Source organism: Malaya genurostris, chromosome 3 (genome assembly GCF_030247185.1).
Source record: "Malaya genurostris strain Urasoe2022 chromosome 3, Malgen_1.1, whole genome shotgun sequence".
NCBI classification, from domain to species: Eukaryota; Metazoa; Arthropoda; class Insecta; order Diptera; family Culicidae; genus Malaya; species Malaya genurostris.
The window spans coordinates 126,290,270-126,318,041 of record NC_080572.1 but is presented as its reverse complement, the minus strand read 5'-3'; the positions used below and the strand labels follow the sequence as shown (position 1 = coordinate 126,318,041).

At 36.5% G+C, this 27,772-nt stretch overlaps 1 protein-coding gene across 3 annotated transcripts in view; it reads left to right on the top strand.

Moving 5' to 3' along the window:
- The window catches only part of LOC131436904 (LIM/homeobox protein Lhx5), a 107,871-nt gene that overhangs the window by 62,676 nt on the left and 17,423 nt on the right, over window positions 1-27,772 (top strand). For all 3 annotated transcript variants that reach the window (XM_058605880.1, XM_058605879.1, XM_058605881.1), the window contains exon 4: window positions 12,341-12,726. In XM_058605880.1, coding sequence (XP_058461863.1) covers window positions 12,341-12,726 — 386 coding nt within the window. The remainder of the gene's footprint in view (window positions 1-12,340; window positions 12,727-27,772) is intronic.

The following is a 27,772-nucleotide window of genomic DNA, read 5'->3' as shown; positions in this document are numbered from 1 at the left end:
CCAGCTGGCAAGCTTCTTGGGATAAAGATGATCTGGGTCGGTGGATGCACTCAATTATTCCGAAAATATCGACAAAGGCATGGTTCAGGGGACTGGATGTGAGTAGAGATTTCATTCGTGTGATGTCCAGACTCATGTCCAATCACTACACGTTAGATGCACATCTCCTTCGAATTGGGCTCTCCGACACTAATCATTGTGCTTGTGGCGAAGGTTATCGAGATATTGATCATGTCGTTTGGACATGCGTGGAGTATCGTGATGTCAGATCTCAACTAATAAATTCTTTGCGTACCCAAGGTAGACTATCCAATATCCCAGTTCGAGACATTCTTGCTTGTCGTGACCTTTCATACATGAAACTTATTTATCATTTCATAAAGAAAACTGGAGTTTCAATTTAATAAAGGCCCCTTTCAAGACTTAGTTCTGATCCCAGCTGCGTCCATGAGTTCAACCAATAGCTAAATTAGAATAAAAATAATGTAATGATACAAACAAACTCGAAACAGTTTATGAAATTATTAACAAAATGTCTGAAAATAACAGCTTATTTTATAATTTATAGAAGTTAATCGTTTGGTTCAAATAATATTTCCGAGTAGATTTCATAATTAATGACGAGTTACCTAAGATGATATTTAAGTAATAAGAGAATATGTTTTAATAAATGCAAAACGTTGTGACTATGTTAGAATTAAATTAGGATAAGAATATTATGTAAAAGTGATGCTACGGCGACGAAAAACTTATGTAAACTGCCTTAAGAAATAAACGTATTTTTGAAGTGCCGGAATACCACAAAACAAATTTTGAAGAAGCAAAACGTGGACTAATCACATTCAGTAAAAACCATTCAAGCGAAGAGGTTGTGTTTCGATTGTACTGGCTCGTGAGTTAACGGCTGATACCGAGACAATTCTAAGCTTCAGGTAGTTAAACTGCCCATAGCAAACGTAATATTCGGGGCGTTTCCCGACTGGAAAGCTAGCAACGAAGGCCATCCCGTTCATACGCACAGAGGTGTAGAAGAAACACAGAGGTGCGAGAGCATAGAAGTGACGAGTCACAGAGGTGCCATCGCATAAAGGTGCGAAGACGAAGGGGTGCAAAGGCACAAAGGTGCTAAAGCAACCCAGTGCTGATCTACCAGGTACCAGAATTTGTACGCTGCGTAGGATCAAAAGAGACGGCATATATCGCGAGGTGCTACACTGCAAGCATCGCATTTGATCGCCACCAAGAGCAAAAGCACTGTACCTGGGGTCAGGTACAGGCAGCACAGCAAGTGCAGTGGTGTTCACAACGACGGCAGAGCAACTGAGATAGCAGTAAACGACAGAAGACTGCCAATTGGAAACAGCAGAAGACTGCCAATTGGAAATCGTTGGAAGAGCTTCACGTCGTTCTTCACGATAAAGGAACAGAGACATCAGCTACAAGGTAGATTTAATTTAATTTATTTTTTATTTCTTATATCTGAAATTTTACTAAACATAAGTTTTTATTTTGGTATTATTAATTTACAAAAAAATTTAATGTAATGGATGATCTTATGGAAGATCATCCGAATCCGATTCCGGATACTAGTAAGAGTTTAAATACTCCGAGGGCTAAACATTATCCACAGGGTACCACTGGGCCATGGATAGTCTATCTTCGAAAAAAAGAAAAGATTTTAAATTTGATGCAAATTACCAAGGATTTGACATCACATTTCTCTGAAGTTAAAGAAATATGTAAAGTTAATAGAGATAAAATTCGAGTTGTTGTCAATGACTTGAAACAGGCGAACGAAATTGTAACCTGTAAATTATTTTCTGTTGAATATCGAGTTTACATTCCATCGAAGGAGGTGGAAATTGACGGTGTCGTGACTGAAGCAAGTCTGACGGCCGATGATTTACTTAAAAATGGAGTTGGTCGTTTTAAAAACTCCATGCTTGAGGGAGTTAAGATACTCGAGTGCAAGCAATTGTACTCAGCATCTATTGTCGATGGAAAAAAGTCGTATCGTCCCTCAGATTCGTTTCGTGTAACATTTGCCGGATCTGCGTTGCCTAGCCATGTCTATATCGATAAAATTCGTCTTCCTGTTCGGCTTTTCGTACCGCATGTTATGAATTGCACGAACTGTAAAAAATTCGGGCATACAGCTACTTACTGTAGTAATAAGTCCAAATGTATCAAATGTCAAGGGCCTCATAAGGATAATCTTTGCGATAAAAATGTTGAAAAATGTGTTTATTGTGGGGAGAGACCTCATGATGATCTTTCAGTATGCGCTGCATTTAAGTTGCGTAAAGACAAAATGAAGCTTTCTTTAAAAGCACGGTCTAAGCGCACATATGCAGAAATGCTTAAAACGGTCATACATGTCTCCCCCTTGGAAACCGAAAACGGTTTTTCAAATCTTATGGAGCCAGAGGAATCTGACTCCGACGGAAATAGTGAAGATACCTCGTTTGTCACTCCTCAAGGGTCTGTTAAGAGGAGATTAACAAACCACAAAATACCTAAAAAGACACCTAAAATTACATCTTCAAAAAAAGATCCCCGTGTTAAAGCTAAAAAGCCAAATTTAAAACCAAAAACTGTGCCTCCTGGTTTGTCAAATTCACAAACCAATCCAGAAACTAGCTCAAGGAAAGACAATAATCCAGTGGGCTCCGTTTCACATTCACCAACAGGATTACTTAAGTTTTCGGAAATTGTAGAATGGATTTTCGCAGCATTCAATATTTCTGAACCTCTAAAGACTATCATAACGGCATTCCTTCCAATAGCTAGAACTTTTTTGAAACAGTTATCAGCTCAATGGCCAGTTCTTTCAGGTTTTGTATCATTTGATGGATAATTTATCATCCGCCGCAAATGATTCAATCACTGTCCTGCAGTGGAATTGTCGAAGCATCATGCCAAAACTTGATTCATTTAAAGTTTTGTTGCATAGTCAAAAATGTGATGTATTTACTTTGTGCGAAACATGGCTTACATCAAACATAGCCTTAAGTTTTAATGACTTTAACATTATACGTCTCGATAGAGACTCTCCGTATGGTGGAGTGCTTTTAGGAATTAAGAAATGTTATTCCTTTTATAGATTAAATATTCCTTCGACTTCTAGTATAGAAGTTGTTGCTTGTCAAATAAACATTAAAGGAAAGGACATTTGCATTGCTTCAGTATATATTCCTCCAAGAGCTCAAGTTGGACAACGACAGCTTAATGAAATTGTCGAAGCCCTTCCTGCTCCACGTTTGATTTTAGGAGATTTCAATTCGCACGGAATGATGTGGGGTTCCGTTTACAATGATAGCAGATCATCCTTAATATATAATATTTGCGACAATTTTAGCATGACGGTACTAAATATGGGTAGCATGACACGGATCCCAAGACCTCCTGCACGTCCAAGTGCATTAGATTTATCTCTTTGCTCGACTTCAATTCGACTAGATTGCACCTGGAAAGTATTTCCTGATTTACACGGTAGCGATCATTTACCAATCATCATCTCAATTAGCAGTAACAAAGGCATTGCTAATTCAGTTAATATTCCATATGATTTGACAAAAAATATTGACTGGATTAAATACCAAAGTAATATTTCAAGTGCCTTAACTTCAATGGAAGAGCTCCCCCCACTTGAAGAATATGACTTCCTCGTTTGTTCGATTCTGGAGGCCGCAGAACAAGCCCAAACCAAACGATTTCTTGGTCCATCGTCTAACAGAAGGCCTCCAAACCCTTGGTGGGACAAAGAGTGCTCAGATGCTAAGCACGCGAAACAAAATGCCTTCAAGACGTTTTTAAAACGAGGAGGAGGAACTCCTCAGAATTTTGAAAAATTCTTGACTTTAGAAACCAAGTACAAGAGCATACTTCGGGCCAAGAAATGTAGCTATTGGAGACATTTTGTCGAAGGTTTGTCAAGAGAAACCTCAATGAGCACTCTTTGGAATACGGCCAGACGAATGAGGAATCGTAACGTAGGAAATGAGAGTGAGGAATACTCGAACCGATGGATATTTGATTTTGCGAGGAAAGTTTGTCCAGATTCTGTTCCTACGCATAGCATTATAAGGGAATCTTTTTCAAATAATGGTTCCATTGATAGCCCCTTTTCTATGATGGAATTTTCCATAGCACTCATGTCTTGTAACAATAACGCTCCTGGGTTGGACAGAATTAAATTCAACTTGGTGAAGAATCTGCCCGACCTCGCAAAAAGACGTTTGTTGGAATTGTTCAACAAGCTTCTTGAGCAAAATATTGTTCCACCTGACTGGAGGCAAGTGAAAGTTATCGCCATTCAAAAGCCGGGGAAACCAGCTTCCAATCACAACTCATATAGACCCATCGCGATGTTGTCCTGCATCAGAAAATTGTTCGAAAAAATTATTCTACGACGTCTCGACACTTGGGTCGAGACGAACGGTTTGTTGTCAGATACTCAGTTTGGCTTCCGTAGAAATAAAGGGACGAATGATTGCCTTGCATTACTTTCGTCTGACATCCAAATTGCCTTCGCTCAAAAGCAACAAATGGCATCTGTATTTTTAGACATTAAAGGAGCATTTGATTCAGTTTCCATTGATGTTCTTTCAGACAAGCTTCACCAACATGGACTCCCAGCGGTTATAAATAATTATTTGCACAACCTTTTGTCAGAGAAACGCATGCATTTTTCACATGGCGATTTGGTAACATTCAGAATTAGCTACATGGGTCTACCGCAAGGCTCTTGCCTCAGTCCGCTCCTCTATAATTTTTACGTAAATGACATTGACAGCTGTCTAGTATCCCCATGTACACTAAGACAATTGGCAGATGATGGCGTAGTTTCAGTTACTGGACCCAAAGCTATTGATCTGCATAAACCATTGCAAGATACCTTAGATAACTTGTCCGATTGGGCTGTTCATCTTGGTATCGAATTCTCTGCGGAGAAAACAGAGTTAGTCGTCTTTTCAAGAAAGCATGATCCCGCGCAGCTTCAGCTCCATATGATGGGAAGAATGATCCAACAGGTTTTGACTTTCAAATACCTCGGGGTGTGGTTTGATTCCAAATGCACGTGGGGAGGACACATTAGGTTTCTGATAACAAAATGCCAACAAAGAGTAAATTTTCTTCGAACAATAACCGGATCTTGGTGGGGTGCTCATCCGGAAGATCTAATAAAATTGTATCAGACAACGATACTTTCAGTGATGGAATATGGATGCGTTTGCTTTCGTTCCGCTGCAAACTCTCATATTATCAAATTAGAGCGAATTCAATATCGTTGTTTGCGAATTGCTTTAGGCTGCATGCATTCGACACATACAATGAGTCTTGAAGTTCTGGCGGGAGTTCTTCCATTGAAGGATCGTTTTTGGGAGCTTTCGTCGCGACTGCTAATAAGATGCGAGGTACTGAATCCCCTAGTTATTAATAACTTCGAAAGGCTAGTTGAGCTTCAATCTCAAACAAGATTCATGACTGTATATTTTAACCATATGTCACAGGAAATCAACCCTTCAAGATATATTCCTATCCGTGTCAGCCTCCTAAATGTCCCTGACTCAACTTTATTTTTCGACACATCCATGCAGCGCGAAGTGCGTGGAATTCCGGAACACCTACGCTCGTTGGAAATCCCAAAAATATTTACAAGTAAGTTCAGGCATATCGACTCTGAGAAAATGTTTTACACGGACGGATCGCGAATTGAAGAAGCGACAGGGTTTGGTATGTTCAACAATAATGTTTCGGTCTCCTTTAGGCTTCAAGAACCTGCATCTGTTTATATAGCAGAGTTAGCAGCAGTTCATTATAGTTTGAGTATAATCGTCACATTATCTCCAAACCATTATTTTCTTTTCACAGATAGTCTGAGTGCAATTGAAGCCATTCGCTCAAAGGCTGCTGGCAAAAATGAACCTTTTTTCTTGGGCAAAATAAAACAGTGCCTGAACGTCATATTGAATAATAATTATCAAATCACAATAGTTTGGGTTCCGGCTCATTGCTCCATTCCAGGCAATGAAAGAGCCGATATTTTAGCCAAACGTGGTGCTATTGAGGGTGAAATTTATGAGAGACCAATTGCTTTCAATGAATTCTATAGCGCGTCTCGCCAAAGAACACTTGCCAGCTGGCAAGCTTCTTGGGATAAAGATGATCTGGGTCGGTGGATGCACTCAATTATTCCTAAAATATCGACAAAGGCATGGTTCAGGGGACTGGATGTGAGTAGAGATTTCATTCGTGTGATGTCCAGACTCATGTCCAATCACTACACGTTAGATGCACATCTCCTTCGAATTGGACTTTCCGAGACTAATCATTGTGCTTGTGGCGAAGGTTACCGCGATATTGACCATGTTGTTTGGACATGCGTGGAGTATCGTGATGTCAGATCTCAACTAATAAATTCCTTGCGTACCCAAGGTAGACTATCCAATGTCCCAGTTCGCGACATTCTTGCTTGTCGTGACGTTCCTTACATGAAACTTCTTTATTATTTCATTAAGTCCATTGGAGTTCCAATTTAAATTTTATTTTATGTTAGATTGTTTTCTCTTCCATGAGCTCAACCAATAGCCAGCTATCTTATATTAAATAAAAGTGATGAACTGATACAAACAAACCTGAAATAGTTATAAGATCATGTACAAAATAAATGTATTTCATTTAATGTAATTTATAATAGCAACTCGCTTGATAAAAACAGTGTTTAGATTAACTAATGAATACCAACATACTAATAGGATATTCGAAATGTATTAGGTTTAAAGTACTATGTATTGTAGATGCCACGGCGAAGAAAAACTTATGTATATTGCCTATGAAATAAACGTATTTATGAAAAAAAAAAAAAAAAAACGTGGACTAAGTACATTGAACTGGCAAGATATTTTGAGTATGGAAGGAAACGTCGATGAAGAAGTGGAAAAATTCTATCTAATTATTAACAACTTAATTTCGGAAATTGTGCCAGTTAAAAGAAGTCACAATAGCAAATTGCATGTCTGGTTCAACCCGCAATTGAAAAACCTGAAAAATAGAAAGCAGAAAGCACATAAGACTTATAGAAAAGATAAAAGTGTTATCAATCTACAAAACTACCTCGATATTTGAAATGACCTGAAAATAGCAATCAACCCGGCACACGAAGAATATAACCTTAAAGTTGGGGACGGGTATAGCGTGATGGGATAGTCGATGCCTTTCATGCAGCACGCCTGGGTTCGATTCCCAACCCCGCACATAGGGTCAGAAAGATTTTCTGGTCCGAAGAGGTGAATGACCTAAGATGTTAAAGCCTCTATAATTGAAACAAAAAAAAAATCTTAAAGTTGAAAGCGAAATCAAAGAGCATCTTAAAAATTACTTTAGCTATGTTAAAACAACACTGAAGAATAACACGCTTCCTTCCCAGATGAACCTAAATGAAACTACTGGAAATAATAACACTGAAATTTGCAATTTATTTGCAAATTTTTTCCTAGAAACATATACATAATATGCCGAGACAGATCGTGAGCGTGACAACTTTTTCTTCATACCGGAGCTTTCTAATGACATTAATGTCAATCAATTATCAAAGCAACAAATATTCACTGCACTTGAAAACCTCAACGCAGCAAAGGGACCTGACGGAATGGCACCAATATGTTTGAAACAATTAGCTACTGAACTCACAACACCATTAAAACATCTCTTCAACTTATCTCTAAGAACAGGAATATTTCCAGAAACATGGAAATCTTCCTTTTTAGTACCGGTCTTTAAATCAGGCTCAAAATCAGACATAAGTAATTATCGAGGAATTGCCATTATCTTGTGCATTCCAAAATTATTTGAAAGAATTATCATTGGGAAAATATTTCAACAAGTAAAAAATTACATAACTCCAAAACAACAAGACTTTTTCAAAGGTCGATCTACGTCAACAAATCTCTTGGAATTCATAACATTCGCTTTGGAAGCTATGGGCAATGGAAATTATGTAGAAACTCTCTATACTGACTTCAGCAAAGCTTTCGACAGAATTGACATACCATTATTACTATACAAAATTAAAAAATATGGCATTGAACAAAAACAAAACAAATTATGCCAAAAATAATCCTGTTAATCATATGATGCGCTTTTATATCAAAAACTGCCAAAAATCGATCTAACTATGTCTAGGAAACTAATAAAAGAAAAATTGAAACCAAATCGTAGAAATAATGTATAGCATTTAAGAAACCATTGTAACTCATTTTGTCTGTAGTCTACATTTGTTTGACGAATAAATAAATAAACATCCAAATAACGATTAAATTCATCTGAAAATGTACAACTTAGTTAAGAATAAATAATAACTACAAAAATCCAATAACTTGCGAGTAATAACACAATATTCACAAACTTAACATCAATCCATAAAGTATCAGTTTTGCTATAATTTTTGTATTCTATCATTCTTAACATTCCATAGGCATCTCCCTCATTTCTTCAGTCAATGCAACTTTAAATGGATTATATTATCAGACCAACTTCACTTCAATTGACAATTGCAACCTCCCGCGTGCGAAAACCCTTCGTTGATCTTTTTATCTGATCTTGCGTGAATTTATGTCAGCAACAATCGTTTCCAAGCTATGTGCCTGACAGCAGCAGATAAAGCACCCCATCCGTATCGCTATCCGAATAGTTGGTTATTGCGCACGAAAAAATCCCTTTTTCTGTTTCCGAATTTGTGTTTTCCACGAGGGATGTCAAATGCTGTGATGTGTTGATAAGAATCATATTGTCAGCTTACAGTCAACGTTTTTATAGTTTGGTCGGGAGCAAGTTTTTTCAACCAGAATTTTCACACTCCATTCCAAACTAAAGTTGCACGAATTGAGTATTCATGAATGTAGTATCGGCTTCAGGTTACGCTATCACAATTTTCAAAACCGATTCACCTATTGGAATAAGAACGAATTTTTCAGGTATGGACATAATTGATGGTTTTCTCAATATGACTACAACATGACTTTTCACTTGATTCTAAATTTGTAAAAATCGATTCGGTGAAAATATAGTTTTCTCTGAGAAAAGTATTATCATTTTTTCAACTCATAGGGTTATTGTACCAAAACCACATCAATAGGAGAATCGCAGTGTTATTTTGTGGAAAACTCGACTTGCAAACAACGAAATGTGATAAAATTAAATACAACATATTCGTTTCGGTTCTAAGAAGCATGCAATTCCGCAGAAAAAATAGTTCGACAATTGTGCAATACTGCTGTTATAGCTACGCCAAAACTCGAAGCAAATACCCTTAGATTCGATGGATCAAGCACAGACAGCAGATCTTACTCTAACTTAAGGTTTTAGTATTTGAGATGAATATTGGAACTGAGATGAATGGGAGTCCGTCTCCTTGTAACCTTTGAAACCTTCATAATTAAAAAAAAACATGTAATTTCATGCGTCTTTATAAAAGGCTGAGAATGTTTCCCCGAGATTTAAGTTATTCACAGATTTAAGTCAGTCACCTATAAATTCAATAGTTTTTAACGGTGTTGGTTAAATCCGGAGAAAAATTAACGGTATAATAATAGTATTATTTTGAGGAAGTCGGTTCATTCATCTCGAAGAAAATTAAGTGCACATTGTTGTCATTAACATGCACACTCAATTATTTTGTGATTTCGACGAACTGATTCAAATGGCTTATGACACCCGGCCTTATTCCCTCAGTTGAAAGATCATGTTTGACAATGACTGCATTGTTTTTCTGTATGAGAAAAGTAAAATATAATATAGAATCGAAACCTCATCCTTGACAAGCACGAGTCAATGGACTGATCCGAAGCTGTTGTCAATCGTGCTTCAAAATAACATCACAAACGAATAAGGGTGGGATTAATGAACAGTAGTAGCAAATAAATGAATAACAGCATTGAAAATTTTAGTTTTTTTTGAAGATTATTAAAGTGAAAATAACTTCTTATGTGCGCGATTGATTGATTTTGTGATTTACTTGGATTGTTTAGTCCTTGTATAGAAGCTTACTTGGATAGTTATATGAACACATCAACATCTTGATATGCTATTTACTTACTCAACAGATGGTTGATGATTGACCGCGAGTTGATGCAAACATGCAACAATCTTTCGACGTTTGAGTCAAGCAAAAGACACCGGGACGTGCCTATTTTATCGTGGCTCCGTTGGCCAGTTTATAACAGAGATATGACAAGACGAGAGCGCAAAATCGGTTTGAGTCTCATCGGTACTGTATGGGACATCTTTAGTCCGTAATTTTAAATGGTCATATTTTTTGTGAAAAATAAGGATTTATTGACAGCGAAACAAAGAGCAGCTGCTTGTTAAACGTGCCAAATGATAGGCATCAGAACTTGTGGCCTTCCAACACGAACTTAGGCTCAAAGATATATGTTGACGGTTAATATCCTCCAGCTTATCACGTCATCACCTTTGAGTGAGACCCAAATCCTTCAACCGGTTAGTTCCGTGCGTAAATTTGTAGCGTTTCAATCCGAAAGTGCAGTATGCTTGTGTTTTAACATGTTCGTATCGTGGCATGATTCAGTTTGCTCCACAGCCCTTGACAGTTCGGGAGGATAATTTCGATCCAACTCAACTGCAAACGACAGCTCTTGAAGGTTATGTTTTCTAGCAAGTATTCAACCCCCGCCTCTGGTTTGTAGCTGGTTGAAAGGTGCACGAAAGACGCGCGTTCCCTTTTGCTTTTTGCCCTACTATATTTAATTCAGATTTTGAGGCAAATAGGGGGAATCTCATGCGCGCACATTCGGAACTTCACTGACAGCCTGTCAGTTAATGTAGGTTGATTTGGAATATGTCAAAAAAGCGACTCGTATCGGTTGTGCGTGATCTCAGCATGACAGTTCTCTCCAAGTATGATCCTCTATCGTAGCACGCTGTGTGACCACGAATGAATGTTATTTCGCCGACAACGTTTTCTGATGAACAGTGTATAGGTTAGTCAATTGGACGTTTTATGTTGAGGTGCAAATCCTTCTCCAGGATACTGCTAATATATTGCGTTGATGTTTTAGTATACAGTTCCATAATTTCAAACGTTTGCTTCGTTATTGTGTTCGGTCGGCAAGAATTCCCGATATATGAATAAAAATGCATGTATGCAAGACTAAAATTCTACATGATGTATTTATATTCATGCTAATTTCAACAGTGTTAGTTGTTATTATAACATTATGTTTTTACAAAATTAGTTAAAATCTATTTGTTTTTTTTTTCTTACCAAAAGACAATAAAAACTGTAGAGTCCTTATGCAGCGGAAGATAATTGCACTTTTGATTCAAGGCAAATGTAATGAATTAGTATTCGTTTTGTATTTAGCCTGCATATGTGCTAAATTGTACTTTATCATAATTTCCAGAGGAAATAGACCCTATCTAATCTAACCGCTTTAGCACCGACCGGCGCTTCTGGCACTTTTTTGCCGTTAGGATTCGTGGCACAATATATCATGCCGACATCACCCCGGCTTGGCTGGTAGTGTTATTATTCACTTAAACAATTTCCTTAGCTAAACAAAGTGTTGTATTACAAAGAAAATATACAAACAATTCATGTGCAAATAAACAGTTTTTCACTGCACCAAAGAATCAGCGGTACAATAGAGGGAGTGAAAGAAATTATTCAGACCGTCATTCATTGGTGCGGGTGTTTCGGTAAGGAAACATTTACGAATTGTACTTGCAGTAGGCCATACCATTTACCCACTTGATACAACACGCAACTGCTTCTGTGCTTGGACTAGAGCTGCCCTTTTTGCCTCATTGTTATTCTAGGAGCATGGTTTGCTACGACCGAAAGTAAGCCAAAGGGAAGCAAACAGTAATTCGCCAGGAGCGCCCCCGAAGTTTGAATGAGTAGCTTGAACCGAGGGCAGTATGCTATGGAGATTCTTTTGAAATATATAAACACAGGATAAGAGATGTAGAGAGGGTAAAATATCTCGATCTACCAGCTTCTGCAGACTGTTTGTAAAGAGATTTTAAACGGTTTTTGTTTTTCTATTTGAGTTTTCGGATCAAGGGGGTACATTCTGGATAAATTCTTCTATAGTAGGGTGGCGACTCGAGTGAATGAGTGGGAACATATCAAATAAAAATGAAAGGATGACAGAAACAGTCGGTGTTATTGAGCGGCACACTCTATCGTGATCAGGAAGTGCTCTTGTGGTAATACGGTTTCATTTCTGCAACTCGCTTGATTCCACTTGTTTCAATTGGAACTAATATTTGTTCAACACATTTGGTATAGTTGTTTTTTCATCATTTTCCGTTTCAGATTCCCTGATGGGTTCGGGATCCGAAGATGAAGATGAGGATGAACATATAAGGCCTGGCTTAGGACTAGGACCTCTTGGACCAAGTGATGGACCTCTCGGTGCTTCGGATCTGTCAGTGCAAAGTATGAGTACAGATAGTAAAACAGGGCATGACGATAGTGATCAGGGGTCATTAGACGGAGATCCGGACTGTCGGGGGGACTCGCAGGCTGAAAATAAAAGTCCTGACGATGGTGCTGGCTCAAAACGAAGGGGTCCCCGAACAACAATTAAGGCCAAACAGTTAGAAGTGTTAAAAACTGCATTTAGTCAAACTCCTAAACCAACGCGACACATCAGGGAACAGTTAGCTAAGGAAACGGGTCTACCGATGCGAGTGATACAGGTAAGATCATAATCGGATCAGAAACTCTAACAATACGAGTGCCTTGACTGTTCCGTGAAATCCTTTTGTAATTCATCATTTCCTAAATAACTTGGCACCTCACGGTCTGTCAAAATCAGACTATTTCATTGTAATCTGTACTTGATACACGGCATACATGACATGTCGTGTGTCCTCAGAATAGAGGACAAGGAAATTTCAAAAGTGGACAACATATTCCGAAATAAACCCAAATGTTCAAATCATACCGCCTCTGTTCCCGCACATCACGTAGTGATTTTTCTTGTTTCTTCTGTTCCCACGATCAGCGGTGGTTTCAGATCTTTTTTTTTGTCTCCCGGGGGTGCCTCCGCGGCATAAAGACATTAAAGAGAAGTGTTAAGGGCCGTGAAGAAAGAAATTCGAGGACTCTAAAAAAATAAAAAGGATTTTAAAGTGTGTAATCACATTCCCTGCTGTCACCTGCTGCTGTGTTTGACCAGTTGTGAGCCTGGTGTGCTTGTCGACCGGAACGGTTCGTCTAACCGCAATAAGACAAACATAAATTTGTCTTTCGCTTGACGATGGAATATAATATGTATGCTTAGTAGTGATACAAGGATACTTTCCATCTTAAAATTGTTGTTGTTTTACAGCTATTTGCCAGGAATTATACCAATTGCCGAATTATTCGAAAGGACTGTTACGGTTTATGATGACTGATGATGATGACTGCTCAGTTTTTGCTTTGCATATCAATTCTTTCATTGTACACTGGACAGAGTCATTATAATAGGAAATGGAAAAAAGAAAGAGACATATGTCCGTAGATCACTATGAGGCATTGGTTTCTTTCGCTAAAACACATCTTGAAGATGAGAAGATAATTGACATAAATAGACCTGCAATTTCACCTCCGAATTTAATGCGTATTTGTAATTTGATAACTACAATAGCAATCTCCTCGTTGCTTCATGCTATAGCATATATAATACAAAAGTACAAAAAACACCTTAAATGTTTCCAAACTCCTCACTAGGCTTTAGATCATCATCATTACTCAAAAACTTGCATTAAGAAACAAAGGAGAACTGAAGCCGACGGCTGTTTGCAAGGGAGAAATATGATTTATGAATTTAGACGAAATCGACAGTGATAAATAGTAAAACTGTGCTCCAAATAAAAGGTTTTCGGCTGTTACCACTGTCGATAACGATCGAATCGGTTGTGCGGAGCCTTTCCGCACCTTCAGTGATGAATTCTGTTGCTTTTGAATTCGTGTGTCCCGCCACAAGTAGACTGAAGATAGGTGATTTAATGATTAACTGAATTATACTTCTATTTGGTGAGTTCACCTATTTCCCAGTTCGCCTTCACATTGCCATACCAGTACGCATGCTTCACGAACAACTGTTGAACATGATCTCGATTATTTCGATAGTGTCTATAATTGAGAACGGTGGGGCGACGAAGGTGATGGTAACTTGAACTCATAAGGATTCGTTCAGAATAAAGAACCTAGCCTCGCAGGAAACGACTTCATTTACATTATACCAGAGCTTCTTTGGCGCTCATGCGATGACTGGATGGTAGTCTTGCTGGCTCGTGATCGCGTGTACGTTTGAGCGACGATTTCTCCCCGACACGGACAAAGACAAATTACATGCTAATTGGTGCACAGTTTTGCGGCGCAGTTGCTTGAGGCTAGTGTCCGGTGACCGAATAGCGGTGAGAAATTCCGTGCGTGCCGTTCTGTAACACCAATTTATGTATACTGTTGCTACTACTTCATCAACGGCCTTGATGAATGTTTTCAACTTTTTTTATCCCTTAATACCTCGTTGACTTTTTGACACATTCCTATCGACATACCTTGTTACACCTAAAACATTGAGGCGCGCCGATCATTTCCCTCTGACATTGCATACGTTATAAATTAACCATTAATTCCTTACAATTCGGGCATCATTTTCATGGACTGGCACGCACCGCTGCGAAATCAACCAGTGTCGTTTTCAATATGATTGATTGCCTACAAATGAGGGACGAGAGTAAGCGTGTGCTATCGTTTTTTTCGGATTTTTGTTTACACTGCTCTCAACGTACGGGAGATTTGATTCTTGGTGGAATAACGTCAAGCGATATGCGAACAACATACGATCAGTGTAGGGGAAAATAAACATGTGGAATTTCGCATCCATAACTCATCAGGTTTCAAGTCTCTTGTCCGTCTGGTCGAGCGCCGCCAGTGACTGATTGTGCGAATTATGTATTTCAATGCATCTGCGGTATTCAGTAACACACACGCTTAAGGGATGATGGTTTAGCGAGATGGAAATTGAATTGAAACATATTGTTCTTACTGTTGACGTACAGATTGCCTCGAGTGGCACGATCTACGACTAACAATAAATATATAGTTCTTCAAATATGTCTCCATTAGATTTGGTTTTGTTTCGATAAAAGAAAGTATGTTATATAAAGAGTCCTTCAGCATTGGTAAAGTATGGCAAAGAATACTAACTCAAAATGGCAATGAAGCGCTCATAATATTTTGTTGGTAGATTATCTGCCTCATTTGAATATTGACAATGAACTACTTGATTCAGATAACTCACACTTTAAAACGTTAGATCCCCAGTTTGACAGCAGATTTTCGTGAATTGTTGATTTTACCAAAGTTCGAATATTAAAAGTTGATTTCGATTCATTCTATCTTTTTAAACTGTAATCAGTGTCTATTGAGATTTATCGTAAAAATAGAATTCAATAAAATAACATTAATTTTGAATAACTTCATCCTTTAATTCTTTAACAGAAAGTCGGATCAAGATTAAATAATAATATTTCCTATAGGATCGTAAGACCTTTCGAATCTGGATGAAATTGATTTTTTTCAACCAAACAAGCTTTGGAATCCGACGGAAATAAAATTATCCAAGAATAAATCCACTGGTTTCCTGCTTCCATGTCGTAAAAGGCGACAATTGCAGGAGTTTCTTTCAGTTATCAGATTTTTTCAACGTTTCACATCTGATTACTCTATTTTACTAAATCATCTCTTCATTCAACTTCATTCAACTTATAAATTTCCGGATAGCTTCAGAGAAAAGTTTTATTCGGTATTTTTCTTCTTTCATATTATTGCTTGTCTTTCGGGATTATAAATTGAATGATGAAAATCAACTGCGCAGATCCGTTAATATTACAATGTTAATAACAAAGATTACACACAGATTTATATATATATATATATATATATATATATATATATATATATATATATATATATATATATATATATATATATATATATATATATATATATATATATATATATATATATATATATATATATATATATATATATATATATATATATATATATCTTTATGTTTACTGTCTTTGACTAGAGGTGACCAATCGCACAGATTGTTGATTGTAAATAAATAAATAAATAAATAAATTAATAAATAAATCCGAGAAACGTACAGCCGAAAACACAATACTTTCAATGATTCAAATTGGTGTTCCAAATCACGAACGAGCAATTTATCATCTACATTTTTTGTCCGGAAAAATCGTTTGCGAGCCTTCCTTAGACGATTCCTGAGGTTACGCAGCTCTCCATTCCACCAAGGTTGTTTGTTATTAGACTGGCACCTGCGTTTTCTTCTAGTGTCGAAAGATTTTCTTCTAGTGTCGAAAGATTGTATCTAATTCATAATAGAATTTCTATAATGCTTCATTCAAAGTGCCATGCGCCAGTATCTTTACCCGGTTAATTCGTATAATTTCAGCGTTTAATTCAGGAAAATTACACCGATTGAAATCGTAGAATATTTTTACATCGACAATCATGTGCACGCATTGAGGATCTTCAACTTTTAAAATGAAAAAAAAAGGTGGTGATCTAGTTTCATTAGTGACGATGGTGGTGCTAAAATTTCGCAATCATTAGTGCAACTAACAAATGCTCCGTGGCCCAACAGTAGCTTTCAAACGAGCCCAAGTTTGTTAAAATCGGTTCAGCCATCTCTGAGAAAATTGATATTCAAATATTCAAATATCTTCTAAAAGTGCACACACACACACACACACACATTTTCCGATCTCGTCGAACTGAGTCGAATGGTATATAACACTATGGGTCTCCGATGCTTCGTTCGAAAGTCGGTTTTTCCAGCAATTCTAATACCTTTCTATAGAGAAAGGCAAAAATAGGAAAGTTTTTGTTCGTTACGTGATAGTGTTCCAATTCGGATATTGTTCACGTCCAATTGGGAAGTCTGTGAGTTTAGTGGAGCATCCTAGCATCTTGAAACCGGAACGTACTAGGTCGCACACGAATGCTACAATTACTGAAATCTATACTAACAAATATCCTTCTCCCGTGACACTTGTGGAGTGCGTAGTAGTATATATGGCCTCTATTAATAACAGCTGTTTGACTAACATTCCTTTCCATTCCTTAAACGATCTAGGTTCGGGCCTGGCCGGCGCCGGCACTGATCAATGAATTCTGGGGTTATCAGAAGATGTACATTGAACGATGATTTGCCAGTCCCAGGTTGGATCATTTATAAATTCCCTGTACAATTTCAGCTAATCTCGAGCAGTAACGGAGTAGCAACCATAGGTGGTCGCTCAAGCTCAAGAGCTTCTATTTGTATACAGCGCTAGACATTCGATTAACCGACACTATCTTTTTCTTATGTTTTTCATGAATAAAACAATACTTAGGACCAGTGTTGGTGATTTCCGAAAATTTGACAGAAGCTGCTATATTGCTATCTATATTGTATACAACATTTTCAATCCGGTAGAAGATGCTACAAGAACTCGAGTCTCTCAATGCATGAACCGCGAGAGAATTTTTCTACATTCCTTCGCTCCACTTCATACTCTGAGTATTTCACGGCCATTAAAAAAATTACAGTCTGATAATGATCGTTGCTGTGTGGAATTTCCCAAGAGAGAATCGCAAGTTGACAATTATCGCAGAAAATCGAGTCGATGATTCAACTTGATGATTCTCATACTAGGTTGCAATATTTCAAAACCCTTGTGTGGAGCATTCACATACATTTTCATAGACACAACTTATACAAAAATTATATGCAATTAGTTAGAATAAGCGGCAATAGTAAAATGATTCTATCGCAATTATCAACTGCCTGTATAGAATCGGATCGCGAAACGAGAATAAGCGACCGTTTGTTGCTTCAGAGAAGATCCCCACAGCAGCGTGCTAACCTTTGATTCTCAGAAATGTCATCGAGAGAAATACGCTCTCGCACTGGTGTCGATTCTATGTTAAATGAGCCATGCCGGGTTTTTGTTGTTGCGATGATTTCCAACTCTCTTTGATGGCACTGATTCAATCGTTAAAGAGTTGGGAGTGAACGTTCTTTGATACGATAAAAGCCATCCTTGCTTAGGACTTGAACCTGCGTTTTTATGCATAAGCGCAACCATTTCTCTAAACATTGTACCTTCTAAGCCGGCTCTAACACACGACTGGGTTTGGTAAAGCGTACATCGAACAGCAGTTGTATTGAAAATCAAATGTGAAACTTATTCATTAGAAATTATGTTTGGTATATTTTGTAAACATCAATTCAATTTTTGTTTACATTACGTAGTAGTTTCCACAAGTTCCACAATTGTTCTTTCGTTGATATTATTGCTGTATTTGTAATGGTATTTGAGCATGAGTTACTGTATCAGTTGCACAATCATTTTAAATAAAGTAGACGAAATTACATGATAATTTTTTTTAAATAAGTTTCTCAATCGATTCTTTATACGGTCACGTATCTCTAACGTAACTTACGTTTTATGGTTACATGGTTGTTATTCTGATAACGAAAGAACATAAATAGTTGAAGTTTTACAAGTATGAGTGGGTATTAGTTTGCGAATTTCGGCTGTTCAGTCTACTGTAACAGTAAAAACAACGTATTGTTTCAAAGTCCAACTGTTTCGGTTATTTATTTCACCTTTTTCAAGGATTCTGTGAGAAAGTAGTTTTTGTTATAATCATGATTTTGTATTTTAAAGTTCACTTACAGAAACTATGCGTTTTGTTGTCATATGTGTTTTTGAAGCCTAACCTATGTTGTCCTATGTGTATAATTGATAAATTACCCATCCTTTAGATGATAACCTGCAATATACCTACCTATCCATAGCATACATTCCATATTTGTCGAACAAAATCGACAAGCATCGTAAAAACGACTACAAAAACATACGACTGGCACATCACAACATAAAAACACTACGACAATTATTCACCAAATTAAAAGATCCCATACCGAACAACTTCCACAATAATGTAATATACAGCATACCGAGTGAAAACTGTGATGCATGCTACATAGGAATGACAAGCAATAAACTTAAAACTAGAATTAGTGGACATCAGACACATTATAATGCACTTAACAAATACAAACAACAAGGACTAACCGCCACCGACCCGCAATTAGCAGAGCTGAAAGAGAAAACAGCACTACTAGAGCACAGCATTAGCCAAGATCACCGATTTGACCTAAAAAACACTAAAATTATAGATAGACACAATAAAACACACGCACTACCGTTAATTGAGGTTTGCCACATAATCAATAATGACAACAGCATAAACAAACGCACAGATACAGAAGGATTAAACACAATCTACGCAGGAATCATACACACAATAAAAACAAAAACATAAACAACCAACATATCAGACAGTGACAGCCGTCATATCAGCATTAGCGCACAAAACACACATACACACATATATTTACCTTCTCAAACTAACTGTCAAAAATAGTGCACGACGAACAGAAAGCCACAAACCGAAAGTATATTAAATAGATTGAGAGCTTATAAATAGATTTAGCGAGCAGCTTTTCACAGTGAAGCGCGAAAAAAAAAATTGATATACACATGCTGTAAGTAGTTACAACAAGATTCAAACCAAACAAGTTTTATTTACAATTCTATACAATAGTTACTGCCGGACGCCATTATCAATTATAAGCACATAGGACAACATAGGTTAGGCTTCAAAAACACATATCACAACAAAACGCATAGTTTCTGTAGGTGGACTTCAACATACAAAATCATGATTATAATAAAAACTACTTTCCCACAGAATCCTTGAAAAAGGTGAAATAAATTACCGAAACAGTCGGACTTTGAAACAATACGTTGTTTTTACTGTTACGGTAAACTGATTAGCCGAAATTCGCAAACTATGAAAGAACATAAAGATATGTTGCTCAACACAGAAAAAGGGCGCTTTTTCCATAACACAACAGTTACCAGAATAGTAATATAAACTAACTTGATAAGTTGCACAATCAGTGTACAACTACAGGAAATCAATTTAACTTGCTACTTGGGATAAAATATGACTATATGTTAAACAAATAAAATTCGTATAAATTCCATTCAGATTATAAGAGAGAGATTAGAGCTTAAGAAGTGTGCCTTCAAAATTAGATTATTGAATAAAAAAAATAATAAAACAAAGAAATAGTTTGGAATTTGTTTATATGAAAAAGAATATCAAATTGAAAGTTTACTTCACATGGGCTTGTCGTGTGTACTTTTATCAGTATCTCACATGCATTTCTCAGAGATGGTTTAATCGATTTTCACAAACTTAAAGGTAATCAATTGCTGTTGAATCGTAACAAAGACATCATATTAACAAGATATCCAGCTCTCACATTTCCCGAACAAATCATTGGCAACATCCTTTTTTGCGAGCATGTCGCCCTCAGGTGAGTCCGCATCGAATCTCATACATAGAAGTAGGGGAGAGAAATGTCAAATTCGTGCGCGCCAAAATAGCAGAGCTGCGTACCCATACAATTGACATGATGTATTGAATGTGATGCCGTGCGATGGCGTTGTTGAACTGAAGATTGATTTCGCTCCAAGCTGACAGGGTCTGATCGTAATTAACTTTCGTTTTCGTAATTACAGGGCAAAAAAATTTCCTAGCGTAATTTAAAGTGACTATGCAAAAATTCAGTGAAATCTTCATAAGTGGCTCAAAACTTTTCTAATTTGCTGTTGATATGGCCACCATTTTGTTAGATATATCGATCGGTGATTTACAGTTAAAGAAGTACCGAAAACAGTGGAATATTCTGAAATCGAACTCATATCAATTTCTCAGAGATGGCAAACCGATTTTCTAAGGATGATAAGTGTAAAAGCTTGTGGTCTGATCGGATGACATTGAATTTTATACGGATCCTAATTACACTTCAGGAGTTGAAAGGTAATGAGTGTTAAAAATTGCATACCATATAGATATGCATATAGAAGTGAATACACTTCAAAACGGGAACAGAATAGAATATTGTTTTTATGGCACCACTGGCTTTAACCTTCAAGATCGTTCACTGGGGGCAAACTGAAACAGTTTTGAGGCCAGTTCGAATGATTTTATTCCAAGCGGTTTTTATTGTTCAGCACTCATCATTCTGGAATTTCAGAGCCAGTATTCGATTCTAGATTAAATTCAATGTCTGTCAGTGGTATTATATGACACATAAGTACATATACACACGAAAAAGCTACACAATTACGTACTTTTGAATTGCAGAGCTGTTAGTTAAGAAGCTTAAGCTCAAGTGAAAGTATTACTGCCTGATTGCTATTGAATTTTGCACGGATCTGTCTTCCAGCTCTGGAACTACACAGTGTTTCGATTTGTAGGTTACTAGTTATTAGTTTACGCTCGGACAAAGTTTCATGCTTTTCTAAGAATTCAACAGTAAAATTAATGATAGTATGATTAATATATATAAGAAACATTTCACCACTAGATGGATTAAAGCAGAATTTTTTTGTAAACAAAACGCTTCTCCTTGTCTTCGACTACGTTGAGCTACGCTTGATTGAATTCTGATATCAATAAGACCACAGAAAATACCAGGCATTTATTTCAATTATTTCTTGCTTCTCGCAATTTAACCCACATCGGACACTGATGGACTAATATTGAGCATGTTGCGGTTCCTTTTCGTCAAAGTCAGGGTGTGGTTTTCTATATACCGCTACTACTGCTACGAAGGGTAACATTTTCTGCGGTTACCGATTCAAAAGAAGTGACTTTTCAAATAATATCCCTGCACGGCTCATTGCAAACGTTCAGTGATGCATTTCCATAGAGCACGGTTTCACTATGATACAAGACACCGTGCTACTTGTATGTGGAGAAACTTGTGCCTCAGCTGATCACTGAATGATTGCTCAGCCTTCTGCCACCGAAATACTTGCGATGGTTGGTTGAAATAGATAAAATAATCGGAGGCGGCAACCGCGGTCAAATCGTGCCGTACAACTGCTACGGTTACATTCAACCAACCCCCTAGCTGACTAATCAGTGTGCACATTGCGCGGAGATGTCTTGAGCGTGACCGATGTGGTCGTCTGCAACTTATCTGAAATGTGGGAATTCTCTACAGAAACTCAAACAGATTGGTTGCTTTTTTGTAAACTACCCGTAACGGAACGAATGATTGATTGGGTACGGTTCTAAGCGAAAATGTAGAAAGGTTATGAACAGCAGGTCCTGGATTACCCGGTTTATTTTTCACGACAATTTTCCAGTTCAAATTAGTTTATATATCGGTTTCAAACACAATCGAGTATGTTTGAAATACAGTACTTTCTACGATTAGTCCAAGAAACAGTACGGTTTGACCGGTATTAGAATCTTTTGGTTCCAATTTTCGAAAAATATCACATATCCAGCATTATCTCGCTTCTTACAGGTAACCCAAAAAAGAAACGAAAATCCATCATAAAAATAATTTTTATAGAGATTCATGGAGATATTTTTATGACAGCATCAAAATAAACATAAACGGGCGCGTATAAGCGTCGGAACATCATATTCTACTGATGGTTTATGTTGGCCTCATGGTCGCTGTTGTATCACATTTTACGTGTAGAGAAAACCGAAGTCAAATCAGAGGACCGTCGATTGGGTACAAATGTTCTTCCAATACATGTACAGTATGATAAATTCGTTGTTGTTCAATATTCGATGAAGCTCAAGCTTGTTCCTTTGGTATTGTACAACCCCAAAATCCTCTAAACGTTTACCACAAAGCTTATTGTACGTCACCAAATATTGGAAGTTTTGTGTGACGAACTGACTGCCAACAGATCAAGTAGAGAGACTGGAATAAAATGTGATGGGTATATGAAATCGTAAAAAAATCAAAGATTAATAAATCGATATCAATGTGTATCGGCATGTCTCTGTCGCCTTTATCATTTTATTTCTGTTTTTATTGCTACTTACACGCACTTTACACTTAATGAGATTAGTGATGCGAGCTGGACTCTATTGCAAGCTCGCGAGAACCAGTTTAATATTTATACCACACACATGAGTACAGCATAGGAAGTAGAAGCTTCTTTTTCTTCTGCAGCTTAAATCTTCAATGGAATGGCATCGTACCGAAGAAGCGGCTGATCATATCTGTGACTGTGAATTTATGAGTCCTTACAAAAGTTTATGTTTTACTATCTGAGAACAAACCAATAAAACAAGACTAACCTTGCAGTACCATCATGATTCAGTTATTTATCACCCATCATTGTTTGGTTTGTATTGAAAAACAGAAATAGTAGTAAATTAAAAAATTGTTTGTTTTTTTCTGAAATTTTTTTGATGTCCTACATACTTTAATGGGTATGCTTTTAAAAATTAGATTAATATGACATATTACAGTCTCATATTTCTTTCTCTCGAATTCGTAAAACGAAATCATCTGTGAATAGCATCTTGGTACCAGATATAAACCAATATTAGATACACAGTTTTGGCCACGACTAAAAGTATCGTCATTCATCAATTTATTTCGAGTTGGAAAGCTTAGCGTGTTCATCAACATGTATGTTTTGAATTGTACTTAAGGTGTGCAAAAAGTTAATATATTGTTGTTGTTGTTGTTGTAAAGATGGTGTTCCTCTCCGTTGAAATCAAAGGTAACGATATTCAAACAGTTGTCAAATAAAGATAGGGGATAGAGGATCAATGCGTCAAATGCACCCTCTTCCATAATACTATATCTGATATATTATATATAAATCTAGTATCATTCCAGACAACGATTCACGACGATGATCATCTGCGTTTATCGTGGTTACAAACCTAATATATTAAAATGCTTTATTGTTATCAATTGAAGTATGGCTTCACAACTTCAAACGTTTCTGATAACACCTAATCGATTTATTTGTTACAATTTTTATACACCTTCAAGTGTTCCAAACTCTGTAACAATGTGAGAGATTGAGAAATTGTGTTCTGTACCATAATTTCTAGCAAATACGAACACGTGTAGCTTATCATCATGTTAATCTATGCTGCTATGCTTTTCCTGTTCAGAACATTCACCTTCATTTTTATTTCAATTTGCAATAATACCGCCCATTTCGGCTATCCCGAGGTAATCTTTCCTGCGTTGGCATATCCTGACGGGCTTCCCATTTTTGCTTCATTCCCATTTCGATTCTGTCTATATACTGTTGTTATACTCTTTCCCCGCACGTAGTTTCATTTTGTGCACAGTTCTTCAGCTCTTACCTCTGATTGCTAAAGGAAACGTGGCTTTTGAGATTTCAAAAATTGTGCGCCCGGCCCCATTCATCGAAATGTTCGTGCTGCATGGATTTTTCTGTGCGGCATTAAACTCATCAACCACGACGGTGTCGGTTTGTAGGATGCTTGCCGAAGCAGTGGAAGATAAGAAGTGTTTCAACTGCGGATCTCCCTTTTTTCCTCCCTCGGGAAAAGATGGATGAATTTCGTAGCTTCGAGCAAGTTTTCCCATTGAACTTCTACTTCGATGTCGACCTTACGAGAATTGCAACAACACCGAGAGCCAATACGGTAGTTGGTAGATACGATGCGAAGGATGTAATTATTGGGAAGCCAGCTTTCATTTTGATCGCAAAATGAATGGTTTTCGTCGTCTTACATCCCGGGCGCAATTTTGCCGCTAGTCATCTTGGTGTGATGTATCTTCAGAAAACTTGTCCAGAGGCTCGATTGCTGATTTACCATGGACGCATCGGATGGACAAACCAGTGAGTTTGAACCTCTCCATGTTAATATCTGATTCATTGAGAGGAATTGCCATTCCAGAATATATATATTTGAACTGGTTCATGTTAGCGGTGAGCTAATAAATAATAAGCTTTTGCTTAGATAGTATATGCTTTAGTTTAGATAATATATTTATATAAACGTAATGCATAACGATACTGCTTAATTTGAGTTAAAATGAACTAAATGGTAGTTTATATAAAAACGAGTTATTTTGTAATTTTTAATCCAAAACAATAAAAAATACATTGTGTGAAAACAAAATGAGATAATTAAAAATTGTTCTGAACTTTGAATCAATATGGTAACCAAGTCCATTAATATGGTTTAGTATAAGAGAGACTGGGATTGGTTGACCGAGTTTTGCTATCGGAAAATTTTGTACTCATTCTGGTTAGACTTTTAGATAAACAGTTTGTGCTGTCAAAATAATACAAAATATGTGCAACCCATCAAATGTATCAATGGAGAACGTTTATTAGAGAAAAGAGTGTAATATATGTTAAAATGTTTTCTTGACTGATTTTCACAAACTAAGATGCAAATAAAAGGTCTTGAAATACTTTGGAAAGTCCCCGAAAAGTCCAGGTCCGACTTCCGGTTCCGGTATTACAGCGCGATAAGTGAAACATTTTTTACAAGTGACGGCAAAACGAGGTGAAAATTTTTAAAAACTTGGTGGTAAATTCATTCAGTTGGCAGATCTTGTTAGTTAGTGGATATATAAACCTACTTTAGGACTAGTTCCCGATTTCGGATTCCGAATGAGCACCGATAATTGTAAAGAAAAGATCCAAAAACGGAGCTAACCGATTTTCACAAATCTTTATTTAAACTAAAGCTCTTATTGTCTCAAAAGATACTGTGCAATTTCATACAGATCCGACTTCCGGTTCTTGAATTATAGGACTATGAATGTCAAAACATTCAAATCAACATTTGAAATGGCGATGCAAAACCGGTACGCGTCGATACGTGCGATACAGAAGAAGAAAACACCACCGGCTTTGATCCGTTCGCAGGGTGCAGGGTTGCCACATTTAAATCTATATTTTTTGGGTGAATAACATGTAAATCTGTAAATCTTTTACTCACTTTTTAGTATTATAACAAAATCAATTTCATTTTAATCGCTTCGCTTCACATTACCGGTGGAAATTTAATTTAAACATCCGAACGATCGCAATTTTGATACAAAGGTGAATGGATGAGTGATATCGGGGCTACTGCAAGTCTACCGGCATCCACTGGCAAGTCCTTGGTGGCTTCACTTCACGTCACATCACATCACAGTATGACAAACCATTAATTTTGCACGAATAGATGACCGTTTCGAATCAAAAATATTTTCTTAACACTCCAAATACCAAGCCTCGAAAAAAGTTGGAACGGTAACTTTTAGCTGTCATAGCTCAGCTGTTTTTCAACAAATCTCAATAAATTTTATACCCTCGAATTTTGTGGAGTTCGTAGATTGATTCCAAAACTTTGTAGCAGACGATTGGTAAAGGAAAACCAATGAAAATTTGATTTTTACCGTTCCAAGTTTTTTTCACGCGCCCAATATGCCCTATCTGCTTTCCAATTTTCTTTCCTTTGGCATAAACGTCGCATAGAAAATATTGAATACTTCAACTTTACCGAGTCATAACTTTGTTGTTAGTCAACGTATGTTCAAAATTTGTTCACCATCGGAAAGGTACTACTTCCACAAATAAAACGCACTGGAAAAAAAAACTAAAATTAGGGTTGTCTACCCAAAGTTATAATGAAAACTGTAGATAGATGACCTAAGAAAAGATGAGACTTTTTACAATGATCGTAAATATATCGAAATTCAAAGCGATGACCTATATATTTGTATACATTATTCGATTGCTAGTGATACCAGCTACAATTTTCGCTCAACTACCATTTCTGCACAATCAAAAGAAAACATTAAACAATCGATAAATTTATAAATATATATGAATTTTTCTTTTTTTTCACATGTTTTTATATAACTCAAAAATTAAAGCGATGACATGCACATTCTTTTGATTCAAAATATTGGAATCATTACCTGAAACAATGTATTGACGATCAAAATTATATATCCGTTCAAATAAGCTCAAGAAATTTGGTACAAATACAAAGAATTTCTATTATTGGGAAAATTTTATCAAAAAAAAAAACAACTCAAAACTTTGAAATTTTATGACATATATTTTTTTATTATTTTAGTTGGAAATTTATTATGAACAAAATTTACAAAAAAAAACTGAAACTTGGATTTTACTGAAAATCTTAAAAATTTTGGTAAATATACCTAAACTATAAAAATAATTATGTTTTTGTATTGGACAAAAGATCTAACCAATTTTTATGCACAATTCAAACGGAATTGATAACTACTAAAATTAGGTTTTTTTTGTTTTAGGTTTTCCGTAAAATCTCAAAAACTCGGTAGAAGATCGGAAATTTCAACATTTTTGATATATATTGCATTCCAACGTTTCTGCAAATCAAAGTGAAAATATTGGAATCCGTTTTGATTTCATCTGTTTCAAAGAGACGTAGAATTTGTTTTTATTAATAAAATAAATTTTGTGACAACACAAAAATTTTAAATTATTTCAATGTCTTTGTACAATAAGAAATAGAACGTAAAATTATATGAATTTCATATACTAACCCATGGCAAAAGAAACCAACAACAATATAAAAAAAATTATTGTTTGATTTTGGTTTTACAAGCAACTAAGAACAAAAACTTATATATTAAATTTTTCGCTATCCTATACGACATCAATTATAATCGATAGAATATTAAAATTTAAATATCACAAACTTAGAATTATTTCGGAATGTATAGAATTCGAAAATTATTTGAATTTTCTATTAGTAAACAATTCAGAAAAAGTAGAATTCTGAATTTAGCACAAA